Raw genomic sequence first — 24,506 nt, forward strand, 5'->3', positions numbered from 1 at the left:
CGGACCCTCGTGTGAAGGGGTGCGATCTCAACTGGAGTGGGGTTGAGGTGGGCCGGCACCCGCTTCTGACCACTGGTGCCGCCTGCCTCAGGATCGGACATGGCCCAGAACTTGAAGGACTTAGCGGGGACGGCTGCCCTCCGGGCCCCGGGGCATGGGCACGGCGCTGAAGCTGCTGCTGGGGGCCGGCGCCGTGGCGTTACGGCGTTCGCGAATCCGTTGTTTCACCGGTGAGCAACCTCTGCCCGCTCTCCGGACTCCTCCCATTCCCACCCCAGATCCCCTGTCCCGTCCCGCCGGGGCCCGCGCACACCACCCCCTCTCCCCGCCCCACCAGAGGCTAGTACATACTCTCAGCAGCGTTTTGGCCTGATCCCCACCCCTCTCCCCACAGTGGAAGGCGGGCACAGAGCATTTTCTTTAATCGGATCGGTGGCGTGCAGCAGGACACCATACTGGCCGAAGGCCTTCACTTCAGGTAATGGCGGGCAGAGCGGACTGACCCGACCCTTCACCCTTGAAAGCCAACCCACCAGTGGCTGCAGTTGGACTTCAAAGGGCTCAGCGCTGCCCTTCACTTCTCCTGGACATTGGGTGCTGGCCCAAACTCCTGCAGCACATAAACTGTTCTCCAGAGGGAGAGAGAATTTCTCCTTGTCCATGGTCATTGAGAGGTGGAGCAAGCAAGAAACACGTGGGGAGGAAAAACAGGCAACACTAGTGAAACTGCAGTCTCCTGATACCTGTCCATGTTCCCTCCCCTGCAGGATCCCCTGGTTCCAGTACCCCATCATCTATGACATTCGGGCCAGACCCCGAAAAATTTCCTCCCCCACAGGCTCCAAAGGTAGGTCTCGGCACTTTGTAGTCCCTGGCAGGTGGCTACATAAAGTAAGCGAGGGAGCCTGGCAGGAGATCCTAGGGCAAGAGGGTAGCGTCACTTTTTCTTGGGCCTTGGTTTCCAAATCCGCAGAAGAGCTATAGTAAAAGTATTTGCTTCTGAGGTAAAGCAGTATATTCTGGACATTCTGTGTGTTCACCCGTATCCATCGAAGTGGTCCCTCCCTGCGAATGTAAATTCAGTGAAAGTACTGTTTGTCCTTTGTCTTACTCGCTAACTAGATCAAAGCCTTACTGTAAAGCCTTGTTTTCTTTTAACTGCTTGACTAATCCTATCCACTAGTGTCCCCTCTCCCGGGGAAACTTGGCCCCGCTTTTCACTGGAGCACCTGTTCCCTGCTAGACTATACATAGAAGCCATCTTTGAGATTCCCCAGACTCCTTTTTCATACACACACACGCACACACTCACACAGAGGCATGTACACACTAATTCAAGCAGCTCACGTGTAATGTACTGTCTTGTACTGTTTTTAGTGCCAGTGGCTTAACATCCCCTGAATCCTAGGCTCTGGTGATAAAGGATTCGTACAGCGCGATCCTTGTTCTCAAGTCCATGCAGACTAGTAAAGAGGCAGGTGATTATGATGCAGTGTGAGAGAGCCTACAGTAGAGGCTGAAACACAGTACAGAAGCAAACCGAGAGGTCAGCTCTACCGGTGGAGAGCTGGCGGGTCGACTAGACTTTTCGGCGGCAGAGCCACATCTGGCCTGTCACCCTGCACAGCACTGCACCAGGTGTAGAGCAGCATCTGGAGGAGAAAACGCGTGGGAAAGGTGCTCGGCTAAGAGGCCAGATGGGGCCCCCGGGGCCTTGTGCGGCCACTGCTGACCTCACTCTCAGACCTGCAGATGGTGAACATCTCCCTGCGAGTGCTGTCTCGACCCAATGCCATGGAGCTTCCCAGCATGTATCAGCGCCTAGGGCTAGACTACGAGGAGCGAGTGCTGCCGTCCATTGTCAACGAGGTGCTGAAGAGTGTGGTGGCCAAGTTCAATGCCTCACAGCTGATCACCCAGCGGGCCCCAGGTCTGACCTGTCACCATCTACATGGCTTGTCACCTTCCCTCCTAGGTCTGGAGCATTGGGTATTAGGAAGGGCAGCTTGGTAGAAAAGGGTCATGACCCTAGATCCCTTTTCACCTCGAAGCTGTACTAATGTCACTGGGAAATGGGTGGAGACCGGTGCTCAAGAGCTCTCAGCAGTAGGAAGCACGGGAGAAAACCCTAGCAAGGTCTAGAGGTACATATTATGCTGGGGAGAGGGGAGATGAGGAGTCACTGTGACCTGCTGGGAGTTTGGACCAAGTCCTTTCCAGCTCAGATGTTCTAGCTGCAGAACCAAGAAAGGGTTGTTTTCTGCTGTTTTTTGGTAATCTGGTATTCAGACGGTCCCAGCAATACCCCTCCCTTCCAGTTCTCCAGTCCCTTCAATCTGCCTCTCCCTGACCCTCCCTGACAAGGTATCCTTGTTGATCCGGCGGGAGCTGACAGAGAGGGCCAAGGACTTCAGCCTCATTCTGGATGATGTGGCCATCACAGAGCTCAGCTTTAGCCGAGAATACACAGCTGCTGTGGAAGCCAAACAAGTGGGTGAGTTACAAGAGGACTAGGGCCACGGTTTCTGAGAAATGCAGGAGGTGGAATGGGGTCCCTGACACCTCACATCTGTGACCCCCTGACTCTCTCCCACCACAGCTCAGCAGGAAGGCCCAGCGAGCCCAGTTTTTGGTGGAAAAAGCAAAGCAGGAACAGCGCAGAAGATTGTGCAGGCGAGGGTGAGGCTGAGGCCGCCAAAATGATATCCTTCTGCTAAGAGAGGTCTCTGCCAGCCCTGGAGCACTTTGCTTCCCCTTTCTCCCCTCCTGGGCCGGCTGATGACACTAAGGCGAATGCGACTCCGTGCTCTCTGGTCCTTGGCTCCCTGGGGGTGAGGTTTTGACTGGGATCTGAAATCTTCGTGGGGTGCCTGAGGCCTGGCTCCTCACTGTAAGGCAGATCCATAGCACCATTGGCCTTGCCTCCAGTTTCTGCTGCCTCCAGTTCCTGGCAGCTGCCTGCAGCAGGGCCCACAGTGGGGGGCCAAAGTGGGACTAGGCACGAGCTGTCTGAGCGCAACCTTGGATCTGACAGCCCAGAGAAGGGCTGCAGTGGTAAGGATGGGGCCAGGGGTTGCGACTAGACCTTGGGTGAACCCTTAACCCCAACCTGCTCACCTTGGAGAAGCCCTGAGCAAGAACCCTGGCTATATCAAACTGCGCAAGATCCGGGCAGCCCAGAACATCTCCAAGACGGTGAGTCTGGGAGCCCAGCATTCCCCGCAAGGTGGCCATGAGTCTGGAATCGTTTTAAGTGAAAACATGTTGAAGTGAGGGGATTAGAATCTTGATTGTTGCGGTTTCTACTCAAACTGTCTTCTCCAACATGCGTCCTCCATCAAACGTGATTTCTGTGGGCTCCCTGACCTTTTCATGCCTCTGTTACTGTGCTAATACATCACAAGTTGCCTCGCTGCCTCTGGATCTTTGAGTGCAGAAACCCTGCCTTCGCTCGTTGCCATAGCCCTGTTCCTAACCCACGTGTATTCCATCAGTGGTTATAGAAGTGCAAGGTCGGAGTCCAGGTGTGAATACTAGCATCTGTTTTTATTTCTGGCCCTGTAGATTGCCACATCACAGAACCGTATCTATCTCACTGCTGACAACCTCGTCCTGAACCTACAGGATGAAAGTTTCACCCGGTAAGACACACGACCTACATAGTGGGGTGTCACAGAGAGCATGGGACTTGAGTCTGGTTGCTTGAAAGACACTGAACCAAAGTTAGAATCGTGGGTGGTTGAGAGCCCCTAACTTGACTCTCCTAAGATTGGTTTTGTGGGATCAAATAGGATTATTCGTGTAAACACTCGGGCTGTGAGGTTTGGTACTAACTGAGAAGTAGTGAAAGATGATACTCTCTACTCGTACTCGGAAGCCCTAAAATTGCTGGTGGAGGGCATGGAAGGATGCTAGAAAGGACAGACGAGAAATGGTCGTGGCCAAGGGAACCAGCCTCTTCTCAGAGCAAGATTCCTGGCTTCCAACCATCTGTCTTTTTCTCTTGGGAGCGAAGGAGGGTTTAGAGCAGGTGGGGCCTGATACTGTCAAATCACCTGTGCATTTCTCTTCTCTTTGTGTGCTTCCCCTTCATCCGGTGACCTGGTATCCACAGGGGCAGGTAAGTTGGTGACACGTCCTTGTTTCTCTGGGGTCTTGCAGCTCATCTCCCAGTACCTGCCTCTTTCCCCACCGCCTTCCCATTCTCACCTCATGACACACGCCCCCTCACTCGGGGAGCGGGGAGTGGCCTGAGTTCTTCTGTCTCTCACATTTATGTGCTCTAATAGTTATGCCATCCGTCTGTCCCATTTCCACAGTGACAGCCTCATCAAGGGTAAGAAATGAGCCTGGTGACCGGGAACTCCACTCCCAGAGAAGAAGTGGATCTGTTCCTCCCCTGGTGTTTGAGGAGCCAGCGGGTCCAGCGCACCCCCATCCCACCCCCAGTATCATGTGATGGTCCTTCCCTTATTTGTCCTCCCAACCCTTCTTGGATGAACAAAGCCTGACAAGTTTTCTGGGGAATTGATTTTGCTCCTCCCTGTGTCGGCCAGAGGTGTTGGGACAGTGTGATTTCGGAGTGATTGCCTACAGTGTTGGTTCCTCCCTTCAGGTCGGGAGGCGAGAACCACCATCCCAGGAATTCTCAATAAATTTTTATTACTTAAACTTAAGTCTTTTTGCGTCACGTGTTTGAGCCGGGTGAGGGGAGGCACGCATGCGCAGGTTCAGGTCACGCACTCCTGGGTCTGTCTTTGTATCTGCCAGCAGGGGGCGCGAGGATTCTGACCAGGGCGGTTGAGGAGTTAAGGGCCCGGGCCCTGCTGCTCACCGTGGAAGCCCAGCTGAGTCAAATCCAAAACAGGACCTAAGCTGGGAGCAACAGGTCCTCGGATACTGCGGCCCAGCTGCACATTTCACTCCACCCTCCACTTCTACCACATCACCAACGTTTATTAACCAACATTTCCTTTTTTAAGGCTGGAGCAGCTGTGCCTTTGCTGAGCTAGACCAAAAAAATCTGATGACCCCAACACGAGCTGCTTCCTTGGTAACAAGGTTCCATGTAGCTGTGGGGAAAACCATTTGCGTCTGTCGAGGGACTTTGTGTTCAAAAGCCCAGCGGATCAAGTTCCTTGCTGTGGGCTACCCACACTCAATTTCTCAGTCGCGAGATGTGAGAATCCGTTTGTGGAACGGGGTTTTACCTACGGAGGTAGGCTCTTCACAACAGCAGCCCCGGGCCCCCAACAGAGCAGGTGCCCGTTTTCAGTCCCTACTCGGCCGCCTCACATCCTTCCCAAGACGGCCCTCGGCAACTCAAGCAGCAGCGAAATGAAGCCACTGCTTGTGCCTGAATCACACCACAGCCCCTATGTCCCCGTCCCTTGTCTTTATGGGGAGACAAGGAACATTGGGAACCATTAGCACTGGGGGCAAAAGGAAGTAGAGGAATTACAGAGTACGTGGTAGGGGAGGAGAGACTGCCAGTCTTACAGGGTTAGGGACTGGGTTTCGTCTTCCAGTTCTCAGGATGTTGGAGAAAAGTAGATTAACAACCCCCTGTTCCGCAGGTAAGTGTCATAAAAGGGACAGGGAGATGGAGCAGGGACTAGGAGCCTACGATGAAATCGACAATCAGACAAAAGACGGGCCAAGTGACCTGAACCAGTCCACCACGAGGTCCGATGCACACTTTCCTTCTTTCGCCTTCCCAAGGCTGGAAGGGAATGGAGGTACCTGGCGAACGAGTATGTTTCCAAATCCTGCGGCGGCTCTCGGGGCAGCCATTTTGTCTCCTCCCCGTTGTTCCCCTCTTCTAGTGATGTACCCCCCCTACCACCACCACCACCCAGCGGGGTAAAGGTCAGAGGTGGTTCATCAGGAGGCCTCCACGGTCTTCGGGGCTCCCTGAAGGTCGCTGCCGAGGGAGCCGGCCCGGGGGCCATCTTTACCAGACAGTGTTAGGAGCTTCACGATTAGACCATCCAACACTGCACTGGAAGATGGACCCAGAGCCGGCGGACGCGCAGCTCCAGGCTGGAGCTGACCAGCTGCTACCCGGACCCTGGCCACCGGCCAGGCGAGGTCTCCTGAGAGTATGTGAGCCATTCCCAAGCTCACGGTTAGCTGTGGGTTCTGGACCCACCAGATGACAAATCACACCGCGGTGGGGGAGGGGCTCGGGGCCATTGTGTCCCTTCAGTGGGCAGCCAGCCAACCGAGAGCCACCCCTTTTGCAGCACCCTTCGCTCAAGATGAAGGGGCTTCCACGGCATGCGCGGAGGTTCGGCAGAGGGGACCGCAGCCAGCGGGCGGGGGGCCGGGGGGCCTGAGGCGTTAGATGTCGCTGACACAGGGACAGGGGCCTCCATCATTACCCGGCAGTATTAGAGACTCCCAACCAGCACCCAAACACTGCTGGGTAAGACGGGGGCCCCCACCCAGCCTGCCCACCTCCGGCCCAGGCTCCCTGTGGAGAGGCTGCAGAAGCCTGGCTCCCATCCCCCCACCCCACCCCCCAGTCCCCGGGGACACTTCCGGGTGAGCCCTGTAGCCCGCCACCAGCCCCACCCTGAGCTGCGGAGCCTCCGAGACCCACGCAGGTCTTCCGCAGCCCCCTGCCCACCTGTTCTCCGCCTCGGAGGCCCTGCCCTCGCCGCCCCCCCAACACCAATTCATCGGCCCTCAGCCCCGCTCTGTGGCCCCTGGCTCGGCCCCAGAATCCCCCTCCCAGTGGCCTTTACCTGTCCCCGGGCCGCCTGCCCCCCCCAGAGTGAGTGCCGAGGAGAGGAAGGGGAGTCAAGGCCCAGCACTCAAAGGCCCAGAGCCCGCCTGCCCCCGGCCTCCACTCTTCCTCCTTCCTTCTCCGCCCGCCTGGCAGCGCAGGCTCCTCACCTGGGCCCCGCCCGCCGCCCCTGCGCACAGGTGTGTCCTCCTGCCATAGGCTGCCCCCCCCACTGCCTTAACCCCTTCCCTCCCAGGGCCCGCCGTAGGCACCTCCTCTGAGGCCTGGCCACCTCGCTAGGCCTCCCACCCCTTCCTACAGGTCCCTTCTCGCCGCCCGCCTCCTTTGCCCCCATGGGCCTACGCTCGGAGCCTGGGGTCCAGCGGGAAAAAGAGGGGCTGCCTTCGGGCCCCTTGGCCTGCCTCCTTGGCCTCGCCCCACAGCTACTCCTCCCTGCCCTTTCCTCTGAGGCCTCCTACCCTGCCCATGGCCAGAGAGCCCCGGGGTCAGCGAGGGGTCAGCTCGGCAGGGACTGGGCTGTGCCCCCAGCCTGTGCTGGGCAACCCTGCCTGTTGAAGGGCAGGCAGGGCCCGGCGGGGTGCCTCCCTTGTCCTCAGCCCTAGTGTTGGGGAGCCCACCCCGCCAGGAGGCCAGCACGGACCCTACCCATTAAAGGGCTGAGCCGCTCTCCCGCTGCCCTCGCAGTGGTCCGGTGGGGAGAAACGGCCACACTGCTGGGGGGGGGCGGCGGCAGGCGGGGGGACTGTGCACCCACAGGGCAGAGCTGCTCCTGGACCCACCTCAATGCCCTGCGTCCAAGTCCCAGCCCACAGGCAGTTAGCCCTGCGGTGGTTAGAGGGCTGGGACCCGCCTTTCTTTTGTGCAGCTCTAGGCGTCGCTGGGAGGGGAGCCCAGAGGCCCACAGGTGATGCACCACCCACCCGCCCCCAGGAGGGCGATGGCTCCAGGGCCTCTCGTGTGGCCCAATCCAAGCTCTCTCCTCTCTCTCTCTCTCTCTCTTTCTCTGTCTCCTTTGTTTGCGTCCTTCCTAACGCCTGTCGGTACGTATCTGCTGCTTGTGGCCTGTTTCTGTCTCCTGGCTGCACAACGACGGGACCTGTCGTGTGCACACCACGCCCCCAGCACTGTTCCAGTGCCCGTGACACAGTGGACACCCAGCAACAAAGCATGCGCTGAGTGACACTAAGGGTCAGCCCGCTCCTCAGCCTCTCCTGCAGCAGGGACCCTCACAGGCTAAACGCGCCAGGAGACAGGCTTCTCAATCAAGATAAAGCCGTAACCCAAGGAAGGAATCTCTGTTAGCTCACCCTGGGCACGGGGCAAGGAAGAGGGGACAAAAAGAAAACTGCCAGGAGCCCGAAGGCAGCCGCGGCCCCAGAGAAGGGAGGAGCGAGGCGCACCACCCCGAGCCCGCAGGAGCCCAGGGAGGGAGGGGCGGCCGGCGGCGGCGCTAGGTACTAGGCCTGTGCTTCCGGGGCCGGGAGCGGCCCTAGCTCTTAGATCTAGAAGTCAGCGCCCGAGGAGTGCGGGTGTGTCCCCTCAGGGTGACCCCAGCTGCATCTCCAGGACTGTGTGCTCTGGAGCCAGGCGGCCCGAGTTAAAATCCTAGCCCCACCGCTCAACAGTTCTGTGCCTGTGAGCAAGTCATGCAGTCTATCTGTGCCTGTTTCCCCCGCGGTGACATGGGCATCACACAGGTACCTAGATTGAACGTGTAGCCTTTGAAACTGCCTGGCACATGACCAGTGTGTAATGAATTATTGTTGCCAGTTGTGATCTTCTTCCCTTATTTCAATGACCTTCACAACCACCCTGTCAGGATCATCCCTCATTTTATTATATAATATATATATTTTAATTGAAGTATAGTTGACACACCATGTTACATTAGTTTCGGGTGTACAACGCAGTGATCCCACAAGTCTGTACAGTTGGCTACGCTCGCCGCAGGTGTAGCCACCATCTGTCACCATACAACTATCACGACCCCATTGACTATATTCCCTGCACTGTACCTTCGATCATTCTCCTCTGACTGTGAAGGCCGAGATTTTATGCGCACGCACACGCGTGCACACACACGCACACGCGCGCGCACACACGCACACGCGTGCACACACACACACACACACAGGGCTCCCGGCTCTCCTCCCCCGCCATCCCCTTCTGATCCCCTCCCATCCAGGTGTTCAGAATTAGAGACACCCCCCCAACACACACACACACACACACACAGACAGTGATCCTAAGGCCTTTATTTACAAGAGTAAAGGGCCCCGGCACTGCCTGGGGCCCTGCTGGGCTATATACAGGGTCAGGAAGAGGGAAGTAGGGACGCAACCATTTAAATTACAATAGAATGGGGGCGGGCTCCTAGGTTCCGGCTGTGGGTTGGTCCACGGGAGGCCTCTGCAGGGATCAGGCCTGAGGCTGCGGAGAGAAGGGAGTAAGGGAGCGTCTGGAACGGGGAAGTGGAGCTAGAAAGGTCTGGAATGGCTGGGAAGGGCAGAGTGAGGCTGTGGCCACCCCCTCCACCCAGGGGAAAGCACTGGATGCAGGGGACACTGTGGGCAGGGCAAGGAGGAGCCCGGAGCCGGGGGGGGGGGGGGGGGGGGTGGGGCCGTACCCTGGCTCACTTCCTCTTAAGGGAACCTTTGCTCTTGTCCTTGTCCGCCGACCGCTGCTTCTTCATCTTCTCCTCCTTCTTGTTCTTACTGTGCAAGTTCTCATATACATCCTCCTTGTGTCTGCAGGTAGGGGGGGGCAAGCGTGGGCAGGTGGCGCAGGTCAGGAATGCCCCGGCACCAGCAGCCCCCTCTGGCCCACCCCATTTCACAGGTGAACAAACCGAGGCCAGGAGCGAGGAGACCGGGTCACTGTCCTTGCCCCAGACTAGAAGCTCCCTGCGGGCAGCGGCTCCATCTCACACATTAATAATACCACCAGTGCCCAACACAGGCCCCACGGACAGGGCCCTCGGGAAATACTTGTGAACACAGGGAGGAAGAGCCAAGCTTGAACTTGAACCCAGGTCTCCCTGACAGCAGCACCTGTGGTCTCTGGAAAGGGAGGGGCGAGCCGAGGAGGCAGCGGGGCGGGGGGGTGGGCGGGCAGGGATGGGGTAGACGCTGGGAGGGGCAGGCAGGGGTCACTCACTTGGAAGAGGTGCGGGAGGCCTTGGCATGGGCGTTCTTCATGGCTGGGGGGTAGGTGATGTTCCCGTACTCTGACTCCCGGCCCTTCTGGGACTGTGGGCAGAGGTGTGGAGGGAGGGCAGTGGTCCCAGCCGGACCCGGTGACACCTACGCCCCCCCCCCACACACACACCGCCCTGCTGGGCCCTGCTCTGCACACACCTGCATGACCTCCAGCTTCTTCTTGGTGGTTTCAATGAACTGGGCGATGGCCACATAGATGAACTTGTACTGCGCCTCCGTCTGCACCATGCCCGAGCGCTGCGCCCGCACCATCTGGATCGTCTTCTGGATGTCGATGTCACAGTCCAACCCTGGGCAGGCATGGCAGTTGGACCCCCGGCCCAGGCAGAGGCGGACACCGAGGAGCTGCTCACCCACCCCGCCCCCGCCTGTGTCCCCACGAGTCACCCTCACCCTTGGTGGAGATGCTCTCCATGAGCATGTCGATGACGATGATAGTGCCCGTGCGGCCAATGCCTGCACTGCGGAGGGAAGGGGGCACCATCAGAGGCCCAGGCCACGCCGCACCGGGAGGGGGAGCCCCAGCGTTCAGCTCCGGCACGGTGGCAGGAAGAAACTGAGGCTCCAGCAAGAGGAGGTAACATGCCCGGGGTCACTGGGCAGGCTATAGCCAGAGGCAGAAGCTGCCCGGCTTCTGCACCCGCGCTCAACGCTTCAGCCCAGGGATTTGTGGGCGGCGGGCTCTCCAGTGGCCCCCACCACCCCACCCCCCACCCCCCCCCGGCCCTGCGCCGCCCCCAGCTTTCCTTCTTCCTAGCACCTCCCTCCTCCACTTCCTGCTTCGCCTGCTCATTGCTGGCTGGGGGCTGCTCCCTACCCTGGAAGATCTAGGACCCGCATTCCCACCAGTGTCCTGCCTGCCTCCTAGCACTCTGGGCCTCCCCCTCCTCCCCCCCCACCCCCCCCCCCGCGCCCTCTCCCACACCCTTGGCCTGAATGAGGCCTTCCCGGCCAAACCCCACCCCCCCACCCAGCCCTTCAAAAGTTTTATTTAGAGCTTTAAAGAGGACTTTGTTTCCCGTTTTCTTCAGACCCCGAGGACAGGGAAAGGGCAGCTTTCGAGGCAGCAGGGCACAAAGGGCACTGGGGTCAGGAGACGGGGAGGTGTGGAGGAGCTGTGAGGCATGAGGTCTCCCCCTTTTTCTCCACCCTCTCTCACCTCCCTGGGGCCACAGATCCCGGGAACCTCAGGATCCCTCAGAGACCCCAGTCCCGCCCCCTCGAAGGAGCCACCAGGCTAGTGGCCTGAGTCGCACTGTCTAATTTCAAACCCAGATTGTCAAAAATAACACCCCCTTACCCACTTCCTTCCTGTAACATCTAAATAAAGGCCATGGGGATTTCAAGAAGTAGAAGGGGAGTAGCAGGAGGGTCGTTCTTAGCGATGCGCCTGCCCCTGAAGGCAGAGCAGAGTCCCTTAGATGACAGGTGGGGGGCACCCCCAGATTCAGCACCCCAGCCCTGCACCAGGACTAACGTTGCTGGTGGGAAGAAGGAAGACGTGTGAGGTCCTCAGCCTGGGGTCACTGGAGGGAGTGGGAAGGGAAGTGGACAAAGCAGACTCCCGTTTCCCAATTCCCTGCCTGATGTGTTATGAAACCATCAACGGCTCCCATTTCTTGAGGGATTACTGCATTACTGCATTCCAGACACAGGCACAGGGTCTTAGCGAATCCTCACAGCAAGCAGAGGAGACTCTGAATTTACAGATGAGGAATCTGAGGGTCCGGGAAGTGAAGTAATTTGTCCGAGATCATGCAGCCAGTGAGTAGAAGAGCTGGAGTTTAAACCTACTGGTCTCTGTCCAGGAACCTGCACCCACTGCCAGCTGGGTAGGCCCATCTGCAGGACTCGGCCCCTAAGAACTGAGGGGACCCCCGCTCCTCCTTGCTGCCCGCCTCCTCGCCACCGAGCAGGAACAGGGGCTCCTGATCATGAACCTGAGGCTCTCCAGTGGAGCTGGAGATGCACCTGCCCCTCCGGAAGACATCACCCATCCCTACACCACCCTGGAGGCTGAGCTGGGCTCACTAGCTGGGAAGGGGGAGAGAGAGAGAAGAAGGCTAAGGACCCCTAGGGCTTCAGATGGAAAAAGGAAACACGGGGAGCCACACTGACCCCAAATGGAAGGTGCCGGGGCCCAAGAAGAAATACAGGCCGAGTAAGCCCGTGTGAGAAAACAGGAGTGACCAGGACCTTAGCTCTGTTGCGAGCAGCGCAGACTCTCCCACGAACTGGCTGGCAAGTCGCTGGGCCTGTTTGCTCGTCTGTATTTGGCACCATTGGAGGAGATGGTACATCCAGAGAAGTCTCTACAGAAGCCAGCCCCACCCCCTCCCCCAGGCACAGGATCAATCAGCGGGGTTGGTTCAAGCTAAGGGTCCGCCTTGGGTCTGGAGCCATCCAGGAGCCATCCTGGAGGTGGCTGGGATCAGGGGGAGCACTGAATGCGTTAACACGTAAATGATTGCTTACAAGAGCACATGGCACTCAGTTCACAGTAGTTACTAGCCGACGACTATTTTGATTACTACTGCTAACGTCATTTTTATGCTCACCTGCAATGCACAATGATGGGCCCCGCATGAGGCAGACTTTCCTGCCGCTGGTTGATCTGGTCCAGGAAGCTGAGGACACCCCCAGGCTCACTGGGGACCCCATGGTCAGGCCAGCTCAGGTACTGGTAGTGCCAGATCTCTCGAACCAGATCCCCCTGGGCAGAGTGCATAGGGCCAGTGCCCTCTGTCCCCACACGTTGTCCCATCCCCTGCCCCACCGGGTAAGAGAACAGATCTAAGGAGGGGTCCCAGGAGCGAGGCAGGGCCGGAGGATACTCACATTCTCCAGCGGGGAGACCTGTAAGGTACGGAGCTTGTATTCAGCTGTGTCATGTTCCCTGCAGTTGGTTACCACGTAGGGTCCGTAGACACGCTGCGTGCCCACCTCCGGCCAATATGGGACACACTTGTTCTGCAAAGGGAGGGTGGAGGTGAGAAGCGAGAACGCACAGGCTGTTCCAGGCCCATTTCGAGGTCCCGCGTCCCCGGTGCCAGCCCAGTCTGCATTTATTGGATGAATGGATGAACTGGCCGCGAATCAGAGGCGGGTCCGGTCCTGGCTCAGCCACCAACAGGTGGTGAGACCTGACAAGCCGCTCAACCTTACAGTTCACTCAGTAAACACTGGCTGGTGCACACTTTGTACCTGAACTTGTGCAGACCGGGCTGAGTTACAAACACAACGAAGACGCAGCCTATGCGTCTGAGCCCGGGCCTCTAGCAGTTCACAGAGAGAGGCGAGCAGGGAAAACCGAGCCACTCAGGGGCACGGTAGAGAGGGAGAGACTGATCCTCCCTCTAGATTATGGAGGAAATCAGAGGTGGCTTCACAGAGGAGGCAGCATTTGGGCTGGGGCGTCAGAAACAAGGAGTCTGGCAGGCAGAGATAGCGCAGAGAGAGTAAGTCATTCCCTAGCAGAAAGTGCGCTCGGGGCCAACGCGTGAGAACCGTAGGCACGCAGTGTTGCGGGGAGCCACCATGCCTTGAGTGCTGGGTCTTAGAGTGTGACTTGATCCTGACGACCACTGGGAGCCACTGAAAGATTCTCAGAGAGGGAGCGACTCGATGCAGTGTGTGTGCTTTGAGCGGGACCCCTCTGACTCCAGGGCAGACGTACTGTAGTTGGGGGCAGCCTACAGGCAGGGAGACCAGCTGGGCAGTGGGGTGAGGGTGAGGGGCAGACTCCAGAGAGATTTATGAGGCGGAGAGGACAGGAGGGCTGTCGCAAGGATGGGGACTGGTGCGGGAGGGGCAGAAGGCATGTTGCTCCGGGACACTTTAAGGAAGAAAGCCCATTTAAAACCTGGGTCTGGGGGCGCCTGGGTGGCTCACTCAGTTGAGTGACTTCGGCTCAGATTATGATCTCAGGATCCTGGGATCAGATGGAGCCCTGCATCGCATCAGGCTGCCCCCTGAGTGGGGAGTCGGCTTGTCCCTCTCCCTCTGCCCCTCGCCCCCAACCCCCCCTGCCCCTGCTCACATGCTTTCTCTCTCTCTTTCTATCAAATGAATAGGTAAATCATTTAAATCTCTAAATTTTTAGAGATTTTATTTATTCATTTGAGAGAGAGAGAGAGAGCGCATGAGGGGCTGGGAGAGCAGAGGGGGAGGGAGAAGGAGGCTCACCGCTGAGCAGGGAGCTGGATGCAGGGCCGATCCCAGGACCCTGGGATCGTGACCTGAGCCAAAGGCAGATGCTTAACTCAGGTGCCCCTAAATAAAATCTCTTTAAGAATAAAAATAAAATAAATAAAACCTGGGTCTGGTATTCAGGAGAGCCCCAGGTTCGAAGCAGGGATCGGGGAGGCCGTGTGTACCCGAGACAGTCTCTGTGCCTCGGTTTCCCAACAAGGGTTGGACCCTTGCCCTCTGAGGTTCCTTTCTGCCCTGGCATCTGAAGTCTCTTTGGTTTTATGGTGATGGGTGGCAAGCCTTGGGGAGAGGGGCTGTGGGGGTCCGGGGGGCCAGCACGGGACTTGGCCTCACCCGGCCTTTCTCCACCTCTCGGGTGGTCATGACGACGACGCGGGGTGTTCTCCTGCCATACCATCTGCCAGAAGTCGTTGACTGTGGCCTCCAGGCAGCCCTGGCTGGCGATGTAGGTCTTAGTGTTCTCATCGGGGTCCTAGCAGCTGGTTCTGGAAGCAAGTGTAGAAAGCTGCACCCCCGGACTGTGCGCCCCTGCACCCCCACCCCCCTCACCACCTAACCTGTCTGCTGTGCGTACGCGGCTCTGGATCCAGTACCCCCCTGAGATGGGGAATCCCAGGGCCCAGCCTCTCCTCCCTCGATGAGCAGGTTGCCACCAACCTTGACGTAGTTGGCGTTGATGTAGTCGGATCCAGGGATGTTACTGTCGCGTCCCTGCAGGATCACTCGGGTATGGTCAACTGGGAGTGGGCGGGAAGGAAACGAGGTGGGCCTAGGTCAGCCGGGGCACTCACACAGCCCCTGGGGCAGACCCTTCCTAAGCTCACAGGCCATTCTTGTCTCAGAAGCCAGGAGGCTCTTGGAGCACTGTGGGTAGGCAGGGGTGGAGGATCTGCACAGGAGTAGGGGGTGAAGGTTTCAGAAGAAGGAGGATGGTGGACGTGGGGTGCAGGGAGTCTCCACTGGGAGGGGCAGAGGCTTTCTGGAGGAGGTGAGGCTCCCCTTGCATGGGTGAGGAGGTGGACCCTCCTTGAGCTGGGGTGGAGACCCTATGAGATAGGGGAGGTTGGCTCAGGGAAGGGGAGTCTCCTGGGTGGGAAGGGGGAGGGATGGAGGCTGCCTGGGGGGTAGGGTGCTCACAACGGGGAGAATGTTCTTGTAACGGTTCTTGCTCTTATTCTCTGGCCCGCTGCCCTTCCAGCCGCTGGTGCAAGTTCTTTACCTCCTGCTTCTGCAGACTCTGAGGGGCGAGAGGCGGAAATAGAGTACCAGCCCCTGGAGGGGCCTCGGTGCCCAGAGATAAGATGGGGCAGGCCAGTGTAAAGGCCGGGGAGGAGAGGGGGCAGGGTCGTCCTGATGGTCGTCCTCACCACTCACCTCAAACTCCTCCCAGAAGCCGGCTTTGGCTGTGTCCTCCGACTCCTGCTTCTTGTGAGTTCCAAGACCCGATTCTCAATGTCAGCTGCATTCACCCGAGTGGCATAGTGATGGCTGGGCAGGGATGGGCAAGAAGTCAGCGCCTCAAGATCCCAGAAGCTCCCGTGTCTGTGGGGATGGCTCAGGAAAAGGAAGGAGGCAGCAGCCAGGCCCACGCCTCTCACCTGCCGCAGGTAGACGAAGGCACCCGAGGCCTCCTCGATCCCTGTCTTCTTGAAATGCTCCACCAGGTCTGTGAGGCTGTCAAAGGTCTCTGAACCACCCACAGTGTAGCGTCCACCCTGAGGGATGCCAAGTCAGGCCATTCGGCATGACCCAAGTCTCCCTCCCTAGACCCCCAGCCTTAGACCAAAGCCCAGGCAGATCCACCCCACCGCCCCTGCATTGGGCATATAGACGGGAGCCCCAGCGGGCTTGGCTGCCTTACCTCACACATGACCTTGATATGAGTGACTCTGAGAGGGGAGCCTGGGCCAGCCTTAGGCTGGTCGCTGAGCACGGACAGCACAAAATCCCCAGGCTGGCTGAGACCTCTCACGCACGAGAAACGTCCAGGGCTCACCCTTGGCCTGCAGCAGTGTCTCTGCCTGCCCCCCAGACATTGTGACCATGGTACCACCTAGAAAAGGCAACATCGGGGAAAGGGACACGTAAGCCAAAGGGGCAGGTGCTGAGCAGAGACGCTCAGAGAGAGGGACAGGGAAATCGAGTAACTATGATGTGCCAGGCACTGTGCTAGATGCTTTCAAATCCACCACCCTATTTTTTTCTTTTAAGATGTTTTTAAAGTCATCTCTACACCCAGCTTGGGGTTCGAACTTACAGCCCCGAGGTTAGAGTGGCACACTCTCCAACTGATTCAGCCAGGTGCCCCCTCAAATCCACCACCATATTGAGTCCATAGTTCTCAAAATGCTGAGAGGTAGGTACCATCCATTGTACAGATGAGGAACCTGAAGCTGGGCGATCATACACTGACCCAAGGCCCGGGCTGATAGGGAAGCCTTGGGAGTTCTAACCAGACCCGCCTCTGAGAGCATAAGACAGGAGACAGAAAGGCAGGCCGTATCCAGAGCAGCTGTAGGGGAGAAACTGAGGAAGGGTCCCAGGAAAGCCACGCTGCACTAGGGAAAGAGGAGGGAGACCGAGGGAAACACTGAGGCCAAACCACAGACAGCAATGGAGACGGGAGTCACAAGGGAGTCATGAAGGGGACAACTCCCCCTGGGTAGCAGGGAAGACAGACAACCCTGCAGGGGGGAAAAAAAACGGTTTGGGGGGGCTCTGAGGTGCCCAGGTTGACATCACTAGAGATGAGGCTGGGGCTCAGAGGGGCTCAGAGGGCAGAAAGCAGAACTAGGACCTTTCCCCGAAGCACACCCCCTTCCCAGGAGGAAACTGTAGCCCCACAATGCCAGCCCCACAGGAAACCACGTGATGGAAAAAACACAAAACTCCTTCTGGGGAGAGAGTGAGAAGTGAGGGTGTGAGGTTTCCTCAGCCCAGGGACCAAGGGAGGGGGCATTTTCCAACCGCAGGGATGGGGGGAGAAGGGAGGGGCCCGTCTGTCCGGCCCCATCTCACTCTTGCCTTGTCCAGAAGCAGCACCTGGGGGGGGGTCACCCCATTCCACCACTCAGGGACAGACCAGAACCCGCCCACCGCCACCCGGCAGTGGGGAGGGGGCTGCCCCTCGGCCCCCTGGCCCAGGATGAGGAAGTCTCCATGCAAATATCAGGCTGACCACAGGCGGAGAGCTAGCCATTGGCAGGACGAATGCAAATTCCCTCAGAGGAGGAGGGGCAAGGAACACAAAGGGAGGTGTGGAGAAAGAGCCTCCCACACAAAACCCCAGGGTCAGGGGTGAGCCAGGCGTCCTGGCACCCTCGCCTTGGGAACCAAAACAGCCTCTTAGAGTCAGCCTTCCTGGCCTTGGCTCCCTCCATCCTTCCCTCCTCCCCACCGCCCCCCCAGCTTCTCCAGGCCTCACGTTCCCCGGCCCCCAGCTTCTCCTTCCGTCTTCTAGCTCCATCCACAACCTGCTCCTCCTCTAGGGCCTCCACCAACCCACCCTCCAGCAGGACAGCTGCCCGCTTTGGGCAAAGAGGACGTGAAGAGTTCAAGAGGGCCTGGGTGGCAAACCCGCATGAATGTTGCAGGCCAGGCAGAGGAAACGGGCAAGAGGGAGCGACCAAGCAAGGGCCAAGGAGGGCCCACCATGAGCAAAGTCACCCATGCTTGGGCTTCACTCCTCAAAGAGGTGGCTTCAAAGGAAATGGATCAATGGCTTCATATTGGCTGGAGTGTGGCGTCCCGCGATGGGCCACGAGGCCCTTACCTCAGCCTGACCCACTTCTAACTTTTCATCAGTGACTTGAACAAAAATACTGATGTGAGCTGAGAGGCAATGCATCTCAGAAAGACTGAAAACTGATGGAACCCAGGTTCCCAATCATGTCAACAATCAACACACAAATACAGGACAAGGGCAGGTCGCCTTGGCCCCAGGAACGTGAAGGGGAAAAAAAAAAAAAAAAAAAAGCCCCTAGAATGATTCGGCTGCCCTTCACCTTGACGGAGCCGTCATTGGGATACAGCCGCTAAAAGGAGCCACCCTGTAATGCTGAGGGTTCGGGCCCCCCACCCCCACACATGCTGTAGGAAGACCACATGCAGGGGGCGGCCTGCCCCAGTCCTGGACACCACGTCTTTGGAGCCAAAGGGACAGGAGGGCAATGCCTTGAGTATTACCCTGTGCCCAGGTACTAGGCCCCTTGCGCATGCGACCCTATCACACAGTTTTCCACTGATCCGTGTTCTGGTCAAGGGACTGGTCGAGCTCTACGGAGCCCCCAGAAGCAGACCTGTCATCACTGTGTTGCTGAGCTAAGGCACTAAATGTCCTCATATGTAAGTCCCTATGCTCCTCAACACCAACCTCTCTGTGTATCAACCTGTGCCGGGGGAGAGAAGAGTTAGAGCAAGGCAGATCCAGTTCCACAGAAGGAAGAAGGGCTTTCTAACAACAGGGCTGGCCTACTACAAAAGGCAGCCACTAGGCCTCTCCACCCCTAGGCTGACAGGGACCCTGAAAGAGGGCAAGGGTGATGCCCTCTGCTTTCTCAGGGGTTGAGGGAAAGGGGTGGGAGGTTAGTCCCCTCAGACACAGGCCCGGGGTCACATGGAAGAAAGAGGCCCACAGAGCGCTGGGAAGGAGCCGGGGAGGCACTGGCAGTGGGGAAGGCAGCCCATCTCCATGTGGGGGTGGGTCAGGAAGCCCCTCACCTCTCACTGGTGGGGTCGGAACAGTTCAGCGGGTACTTGAGGTGGATGATCGTGCCATCTCGATCCTGCAGGACGCCCTGCTGCTGTGTGTAGTACTCCACGAGCTCTGTTAGCGTCGCAAACTTCTCGCCTCCGTACAGGTCATAGAAATCGCCCGAGTTCTGGATCCGAATATGGGTCACCTGATCCCCCACCCTGCGGGGCACCAGGTGGTGAGGCCAGTGGGTGCAAGAATGGAGGTGGGGACACGGGGGGGGGGGCTGGCACGGGGCTGAGGAGGGGGCTCACGCACACCACACACACACACAGGGAGGGCGTGGGCAAGGACAGGGACTGGACTGGGGGTACACGGTTGCTGGGGACTGGGGAGTGGGCGCTGCCACGAGGGAACCGGGAACGAGGTGCCGAACGACTCGTCCTGGCTGGCGTTGAGGGCCACCTACCTGACGGAGAGGGAGAAGTCACCCTGGTTCTTGCGACTGGGCCGAGCAAGAAGCTCCCATGGACGCCGCGGCCCTTGAGCAGGGTCTCCGCATCCAGCCCGCTGAGGTCTCGGTGAAACCACCTGCCGGCCCGCGGGGAGCAGTGAGGAGCGGGCCCTCGGCCCCCAGGGCGCCCCTGCCCCCTGCGTCCCGTGGGTCCCAGGACCTTACCTCACCATCCTGGGGGCTCCCTGAGAGGAAGGGGGTGCAGGGGACGAGGTGTGTGGGGCAGTCCGGGCGGGCCGAGAACTCTGGGGCTACCAGGCCGCCTCACAGCCCTGGCGGTCCTGGTGCTGGGGCTGCCACTCCACTGGCCGGGGGCAGCCGGCAGGGCGGGGACAGGAAGGGGCGCGGCCCGACCCCTTGGGGGAACTCACTGTACTTCTCGTTTTAGAGCGGAGCGAAGAGACCCAAAGCAGGGTGGCAGTGGGGGTGGGGATGGGGCCCACTTCCCACACGTCTGCCATCAAAGGCTTCGGGAGCATGGCCCCTCCGCGAGCGTGACGACACACGAAATAAGGACACAGATGTGCCTTGCACCCTACCGGCGGAGGCCGTGCTTCATAAACGCGAGCCCACACGGCCACACGCCATCTCCTCTTCCCCCACCAGCCACTTCCACGCAGCCCGCCCTGGTCCAGGCTCATGATGACGGTGACGGTGACAAGTCTCATTTCATGGATGCCAGGCACTGTGCTATGATGTCATTGATGTGCCTTAGCTGATTTATTCCTCACAAGAGCCCCGTGAAGCAGGTGCGTCTCTATCTCCCATTCTACAGACGAGGAACCTGAGGCTCAGAGCATGTGGGGAGCTTGCCTTGGGGCCGGCCAGTCTGTAAGTGGCGGCACTGGGATGTAACCCCACACACTGGTTCCAAAGCCAGTGACTCTAGCTACTGCATGCCAGCCCTGAGGGCTTCAAAGGACAGAGGCTGGGACTGCCAGTCCCCTGGGGGTTGCAGGGAAGGGGAGACTAACAGCCAAGGCCAAGCAGATGCTTACAAAGGGAAAGGTGCTCTCTCCTCCCCCCCGCCTCCGCCACCTGACATACACATCTGAAGAGGTGCTGCTGGGACAGAGGAATGGACAAAGCTGTCAAACTTACACCTTTTCTACTTCTTGTCCTAAGTCTTTGTCCCACTGTGTCCTAACCAGGTAGGGGAGTCAAGGAACAGAATGCAAGGGGACGCAGATCTAGGGAAGCAGGTGGGGGTAGAGCAGCCAGCCCCCTTGGGGTGGTCCACCCTGTGCCCGAGCCGTAGGTTCTTGTCAAGGGGGGTCTGGTCTGAATCAGCCAGAGCTCAGGACTCCGACCAGGGGCCTGTCCCCTGGGGACTGAGGACTGAGGTCCATGCCATGACTGATATTCTCAGGGCTGGTTGACCTTGAGAGGCCCTACACACCAGAAGCTCGTGATGCTCCCGTGTGTAATTCCACGTACAAACACAAATACCACCAAACCAAAACAAGAGGAAAGCAATCCGACAAAGGATACACAGAAAGCTCAAATCGGTGGCTTCTGCCCGGGAAAGAGACTAAGTGGCTGGGGGAGAGGGCTGGGAGGAACACATTTACTTCTCCCTTATACCTGGGTTTTTTTTTTAAAAAAAGATTTTATGGGCGCCTGGGTGGCTCAGTCGGTTAGGCGACTGCCTTCGGCTCAGGTCATGATCCCGGAGTCCTGGGATCGAGTCCCACATCAGGCTCCCTGCTCGGCGGGGAGTCTGCTTCTCCCTCTGACCCTCTCCCCTCTCATGCGCTCTCTCTATCTCATCTCTCTCTCAAATAAATAAATAAAATCTTTTTAAAAAAATTTTATTTATTTATTTGTCAGAGAGAGTGAGCACAAGCGGGGGGAAGTGGCAGAGGGATAGAGAGAAGCAGATTCCCCGCTGAGCAGGGAGCCCGATGCAGGACTCAGTCCCAGGACCCTGGATCATGACCTGAGCCGAAGGCAGATGCCTAACGACTGAGCCACCCAGGCGTCCCTACACCTGTTTTTTGAATTGAATTATAGTTGACGCACAATGTTACATTAGTTTCAGGTGTACAACTAGTGATTCAACAAGTCCATGTGGTATGCTACACTCACCACAAACATAGCTACCACCTGTCACCATCCAACATTATTACAATTGTATTATTCACATTATTACATTATTACAATACCACTGATGAGCGGCCCAGTCGGTTAGGCATCTGCCTTCAGCTCAGGCCATGATCTCAGGGTCCTCGGATCGAGCCCCGAAGTGGGCTCACTGTCTCTCTCAAATGAATAAATAAAAAGTCTTTAAAATATTTTTTAAAATACCACTATCTTCCCAACGCAGTGTCTTTCATCCCCATGGTTTATTGACTCCATAACTGGAAGCCTGTACCTCCCACTCCCCTTCACTCATTTTGCCTCTCTCCCACCCGCCTTCCCTCTGGCAACCATCAGTTTATTCTCTGTGTTTATGGGTCTGTTTCTGATTTTTGTTTTGTGTTTTAGATTCACATATAAGTGAAATCACACGTTGTCGTCCTCTGACTGACTTATTTCACTTAACATAGTACCCTCTAGATCCATCCACATTGTCACAAATGGCAAGATCTTATTCTTTTTATGGTTGAGTAATATTCCGTTGTGTATATATATATATATATATGCCATATCTTCCTTACCCATTCGTCTGTCGATGGACACTTGGGTTGCTTCCCTATCTTAGCTACTGTTAATAATGCTGCAGTGAACATAGGGGTGCCTATATCTTTTTGAATTACTGTTTTCGTTTTCTTGGGTAAATACCCAGTAGTGGAATTACAGGATCATATGGTATTCCTCCTACTTTTAATTATTTGAGGAAGCTCCGTACTGTTTTCCCCAGTGTCTGGGCCAACTGACATTCCCACCAGCAGTGCACAAGTGTCCCTTTTCTTCTCATCCTCACCAACACTTGTTATTTCTTGTCTTTCTGATTCTAGCCATCCTGACAAATGTGAGGTAGTATCTCAGGGTGGGTTTGATTTGCATTTCCCTGAGGATGAGTGAAGTTGAGCATCTGTGTCTGTTGGCCATCTGGATGTCTTCTTTCCCCCTATCCCTTTTTGGATGTCGTAGCATGGGTATGTATTACCTTTATAAAAATAAATAAATTGCTTGGGAGATGGAAATTTGTAGGAAACACCGACTGGGGTGCTGGGAATGCTCTACATCTTAATCTAGGTGGTGTATACATTGGTGTATGTGGTCAGGCCATATGCTTAAGATTCATGTTAAGCACTCATGTAAGCATTCATGCACATTATGTATGCTATTACCTCAATAAAAAATAAGGAAAAATAATAACCAAGTGTTAAAGCTCAACTAAAGTCTGTTTCCTGTGATGACTACTTTATCACTTTTTCAAATATCAAACATCAATCCCCCCCCCCCCCCGGCCAAAAAAATGGGCTCTTCCCCTCCCCCTTCTCTCTGGTACCTGGGAAACTCGGTCTGTTTATTATATGACCTAATGCTGACTACCATTTCAGTCTTGGACTTTGAGCCCTACTGAAAGACCACAAATTCCCTCCCAGAGCTAGGGGCAGAAAAAGCATCTGCATAGCTCCTGCATAGCTGCATCCGGCTCCACCGTGGGGGCGCCACAGCCCATCAGGCCCACCTTCAGGAGTTCAAAGGCTAACACAACGCCTCACGCAGAGTACGTGTCTAATAAACAAGCTCATCAATAGCCATGCACAGGCATGATCAGCTCCTGGTCCCTGCACTGGCATGTTCAGCTTCCGGTCCTACACATACATACCCTGCTTGTCATACACAGATGAGTATACACATGCACACACAGGCCCACTACACGCACCTCACCGCCCACGTCCATCTACACACATCTCTGGCCCAGTGCAGACACCCACACACATAGACACAGCATCCTGACCACATGTGACGTTGTGGGTCCCGGCCTCCCTCTCCGCTGCTTTACTCTGTGCACCCTGTCCTTGGTTCCTGTGTGCCCACAGCAGGGCCTCTGCCCAGGGGCACTCGACACTTGGTTCACCACATGGCTGGCTCTTCCTCATCAGCCCGCTCTCAGCACATGTCACCTCCTCAGGAAAGCCCTCCTGGATCCCTCCAATTAGCGATGCCATTGGCACTCCCAGTCACGTGCTAGCTAGCACCTGAAGCTGTTTTCATTTTCTGCATAACACTTCTGAGAATCTAAAATTAGTCCTATTTATTGGGTTCTCTGTGTCCTCTGTTGCCTCCCACTGGAATGAAGCTCCCTGAGAGCAAGGACCCTGTCTGTCTTCTTCGCTACATTATTGCCAGCACCTGACAAAGTACCTGGCCCATGGGGGATGCTGGCCATGCATCTGCTGCATGAATGATGCATGGGAGGGGCAAGTGAAGAGACACTGAGAGTGGAATGAACGCCAGATGTTGGGATATTCCGTGCGAAGGGGGAGCTTTCCCAGGTTGGCCTTTCAGACATGTTATGTTTCTGAATGGGGGCTACCCAGGGGTTCGGGTAAGCAGACAGCAGAAGCAGGGGACCAGAGAGTGAAGGGAGACAAGCAATGGAGAGAAGAAAGACACATCCGTCACCGGGAAAGTGCTAGAGAAAAGGAGGAGGGGGCTGAGGGATATAAATGAGACTGGAGTTCCTCACATATTGAGGGAAGGACAGGAAGCAAACCGGGGTGGGGGGGTGGGGGGGCAGTAGATGGCGCTCATGGTCGCACACCTGCTGCGCTGAGCATACACCCTGCCCCTCTCTCCCAAACTAACAGGAGCCTGTGTGGCACCCAGGTGGAGCCGGGGACTTACCCACGGGACAGCATCTCCCCAGAGGGACGGGGGGTCACAGGCACAGGGCCACAAGGGGTGCCGCTGTGCACAGCAGCCTGAACAGGTGAGGAAGAACGCTGGGAGCTCAGCGACTTCCTCCTTGATGCAGCCCGCCAGGCCACTGGCACCACGGCAGCGAGCCCCTGGTCTAATGATCCCTGGAGAAGGGACAGGTGGGAGGGGCTGGCCTCAGACTGCCACAGCCACCTGCCTCTCCTGCAAGCCCCACTGGGTCGTCCAAGGCCCGCCTGTCCTCAGCTCCTTCCCTTGGGAGGGGAGGAGCCACCTGGAGCT

The 24,506-nt window shown here is 57.2% G+C and overlaps 2 protein-coding genes and 1 non-coding gene across 3 annotated transcripts; 2 read left to right on the forward strand and 1 right to left on the reverse strand.

Moving 5' to 3' along the window:
- Positions 1–84: 84 nt before the first annotated feature.
- Positions 85–4,671, forward strand: PHB2 (prohibitin 2). Its single transcript, XM_035729248.1, is given in 11 exon segments — positions 85–126; positions 128–230; positions 395–409; positions 412–478; positions 768–847; positions 1,745–1,927; positions 2,363–2,494; positions 3,128–3,195; positions 3,565–3,641; positions 4,115–4,120; positions 4,320–4,671. Coding segments are annotated over 11 exon segments (786 nt in total). The 5' UTR covers positions 85–99; the 3' UTR covers positions 4,348–4,671.
- LOC113923289 lies at positions 2,772–3,033 on the forward strand. Its single transcript, XR_003520286.2, has one exon. It is a non-coding gene; the product is annotated as a small nucleolar RNA U89 (small nucleolar RNA).
- Positions 4,672–8,986: 4,315 nt separating the features above from the next.
- Positions 8,987–24,335, reverse strand: PTPN6 (protein tyrosine phosphatase non-receptor type 6). Its single transcript, XM_035721936.1, is given in 24 exon segments — positions 8,987–9,181; positions 9,378–9,498; positions 9,908–9,999; positions 10,108–10,259; positions 10,363–10,430; positions 12,528–12,682; positions 12,808–12,939; positions 14,515–14,556; positions 14,558–14,650; positions 14,652–14,666; positions 14,839–14,918; position 15,045; positions 15,322–15,363; positions 15,365–15,418; positions 15,556–15,611; positions 15,614–15,667; positions 15,779–15,896; positions 16,043–16,147; positions 16,149–16,217; positions 16,219–16,234; positions 18,901–19,095; positions 19,344–19,392; positions 19,395–19,465; positions 24,192–24,335. Coding segments are annotated over 23 exon segments (1,788 nt in total). The 5' UTR covers positions 24,206–24,335; the 3' UTR covers positions 8,987–9,181; positions 9,378–9,383.
- Positions 24,336–24,506: the final 171 nt, after the last annotated feature.

This window comes from Zalophus californianus, chromosome 9 (genome assembly GCF_009762305.2).
Source record: "Zalophus californianus isolate mZalCal1 chromosome 9, mZalCal1.pri.v2, whole genome shotgun sequence".
In the NCBI taxonomy this organism is placed as follows: Eukaryota; Metazoa; Chordata; class Mammalia; order Carnivora; family Otariidae; genus Zalophus; species Zalophus californianus.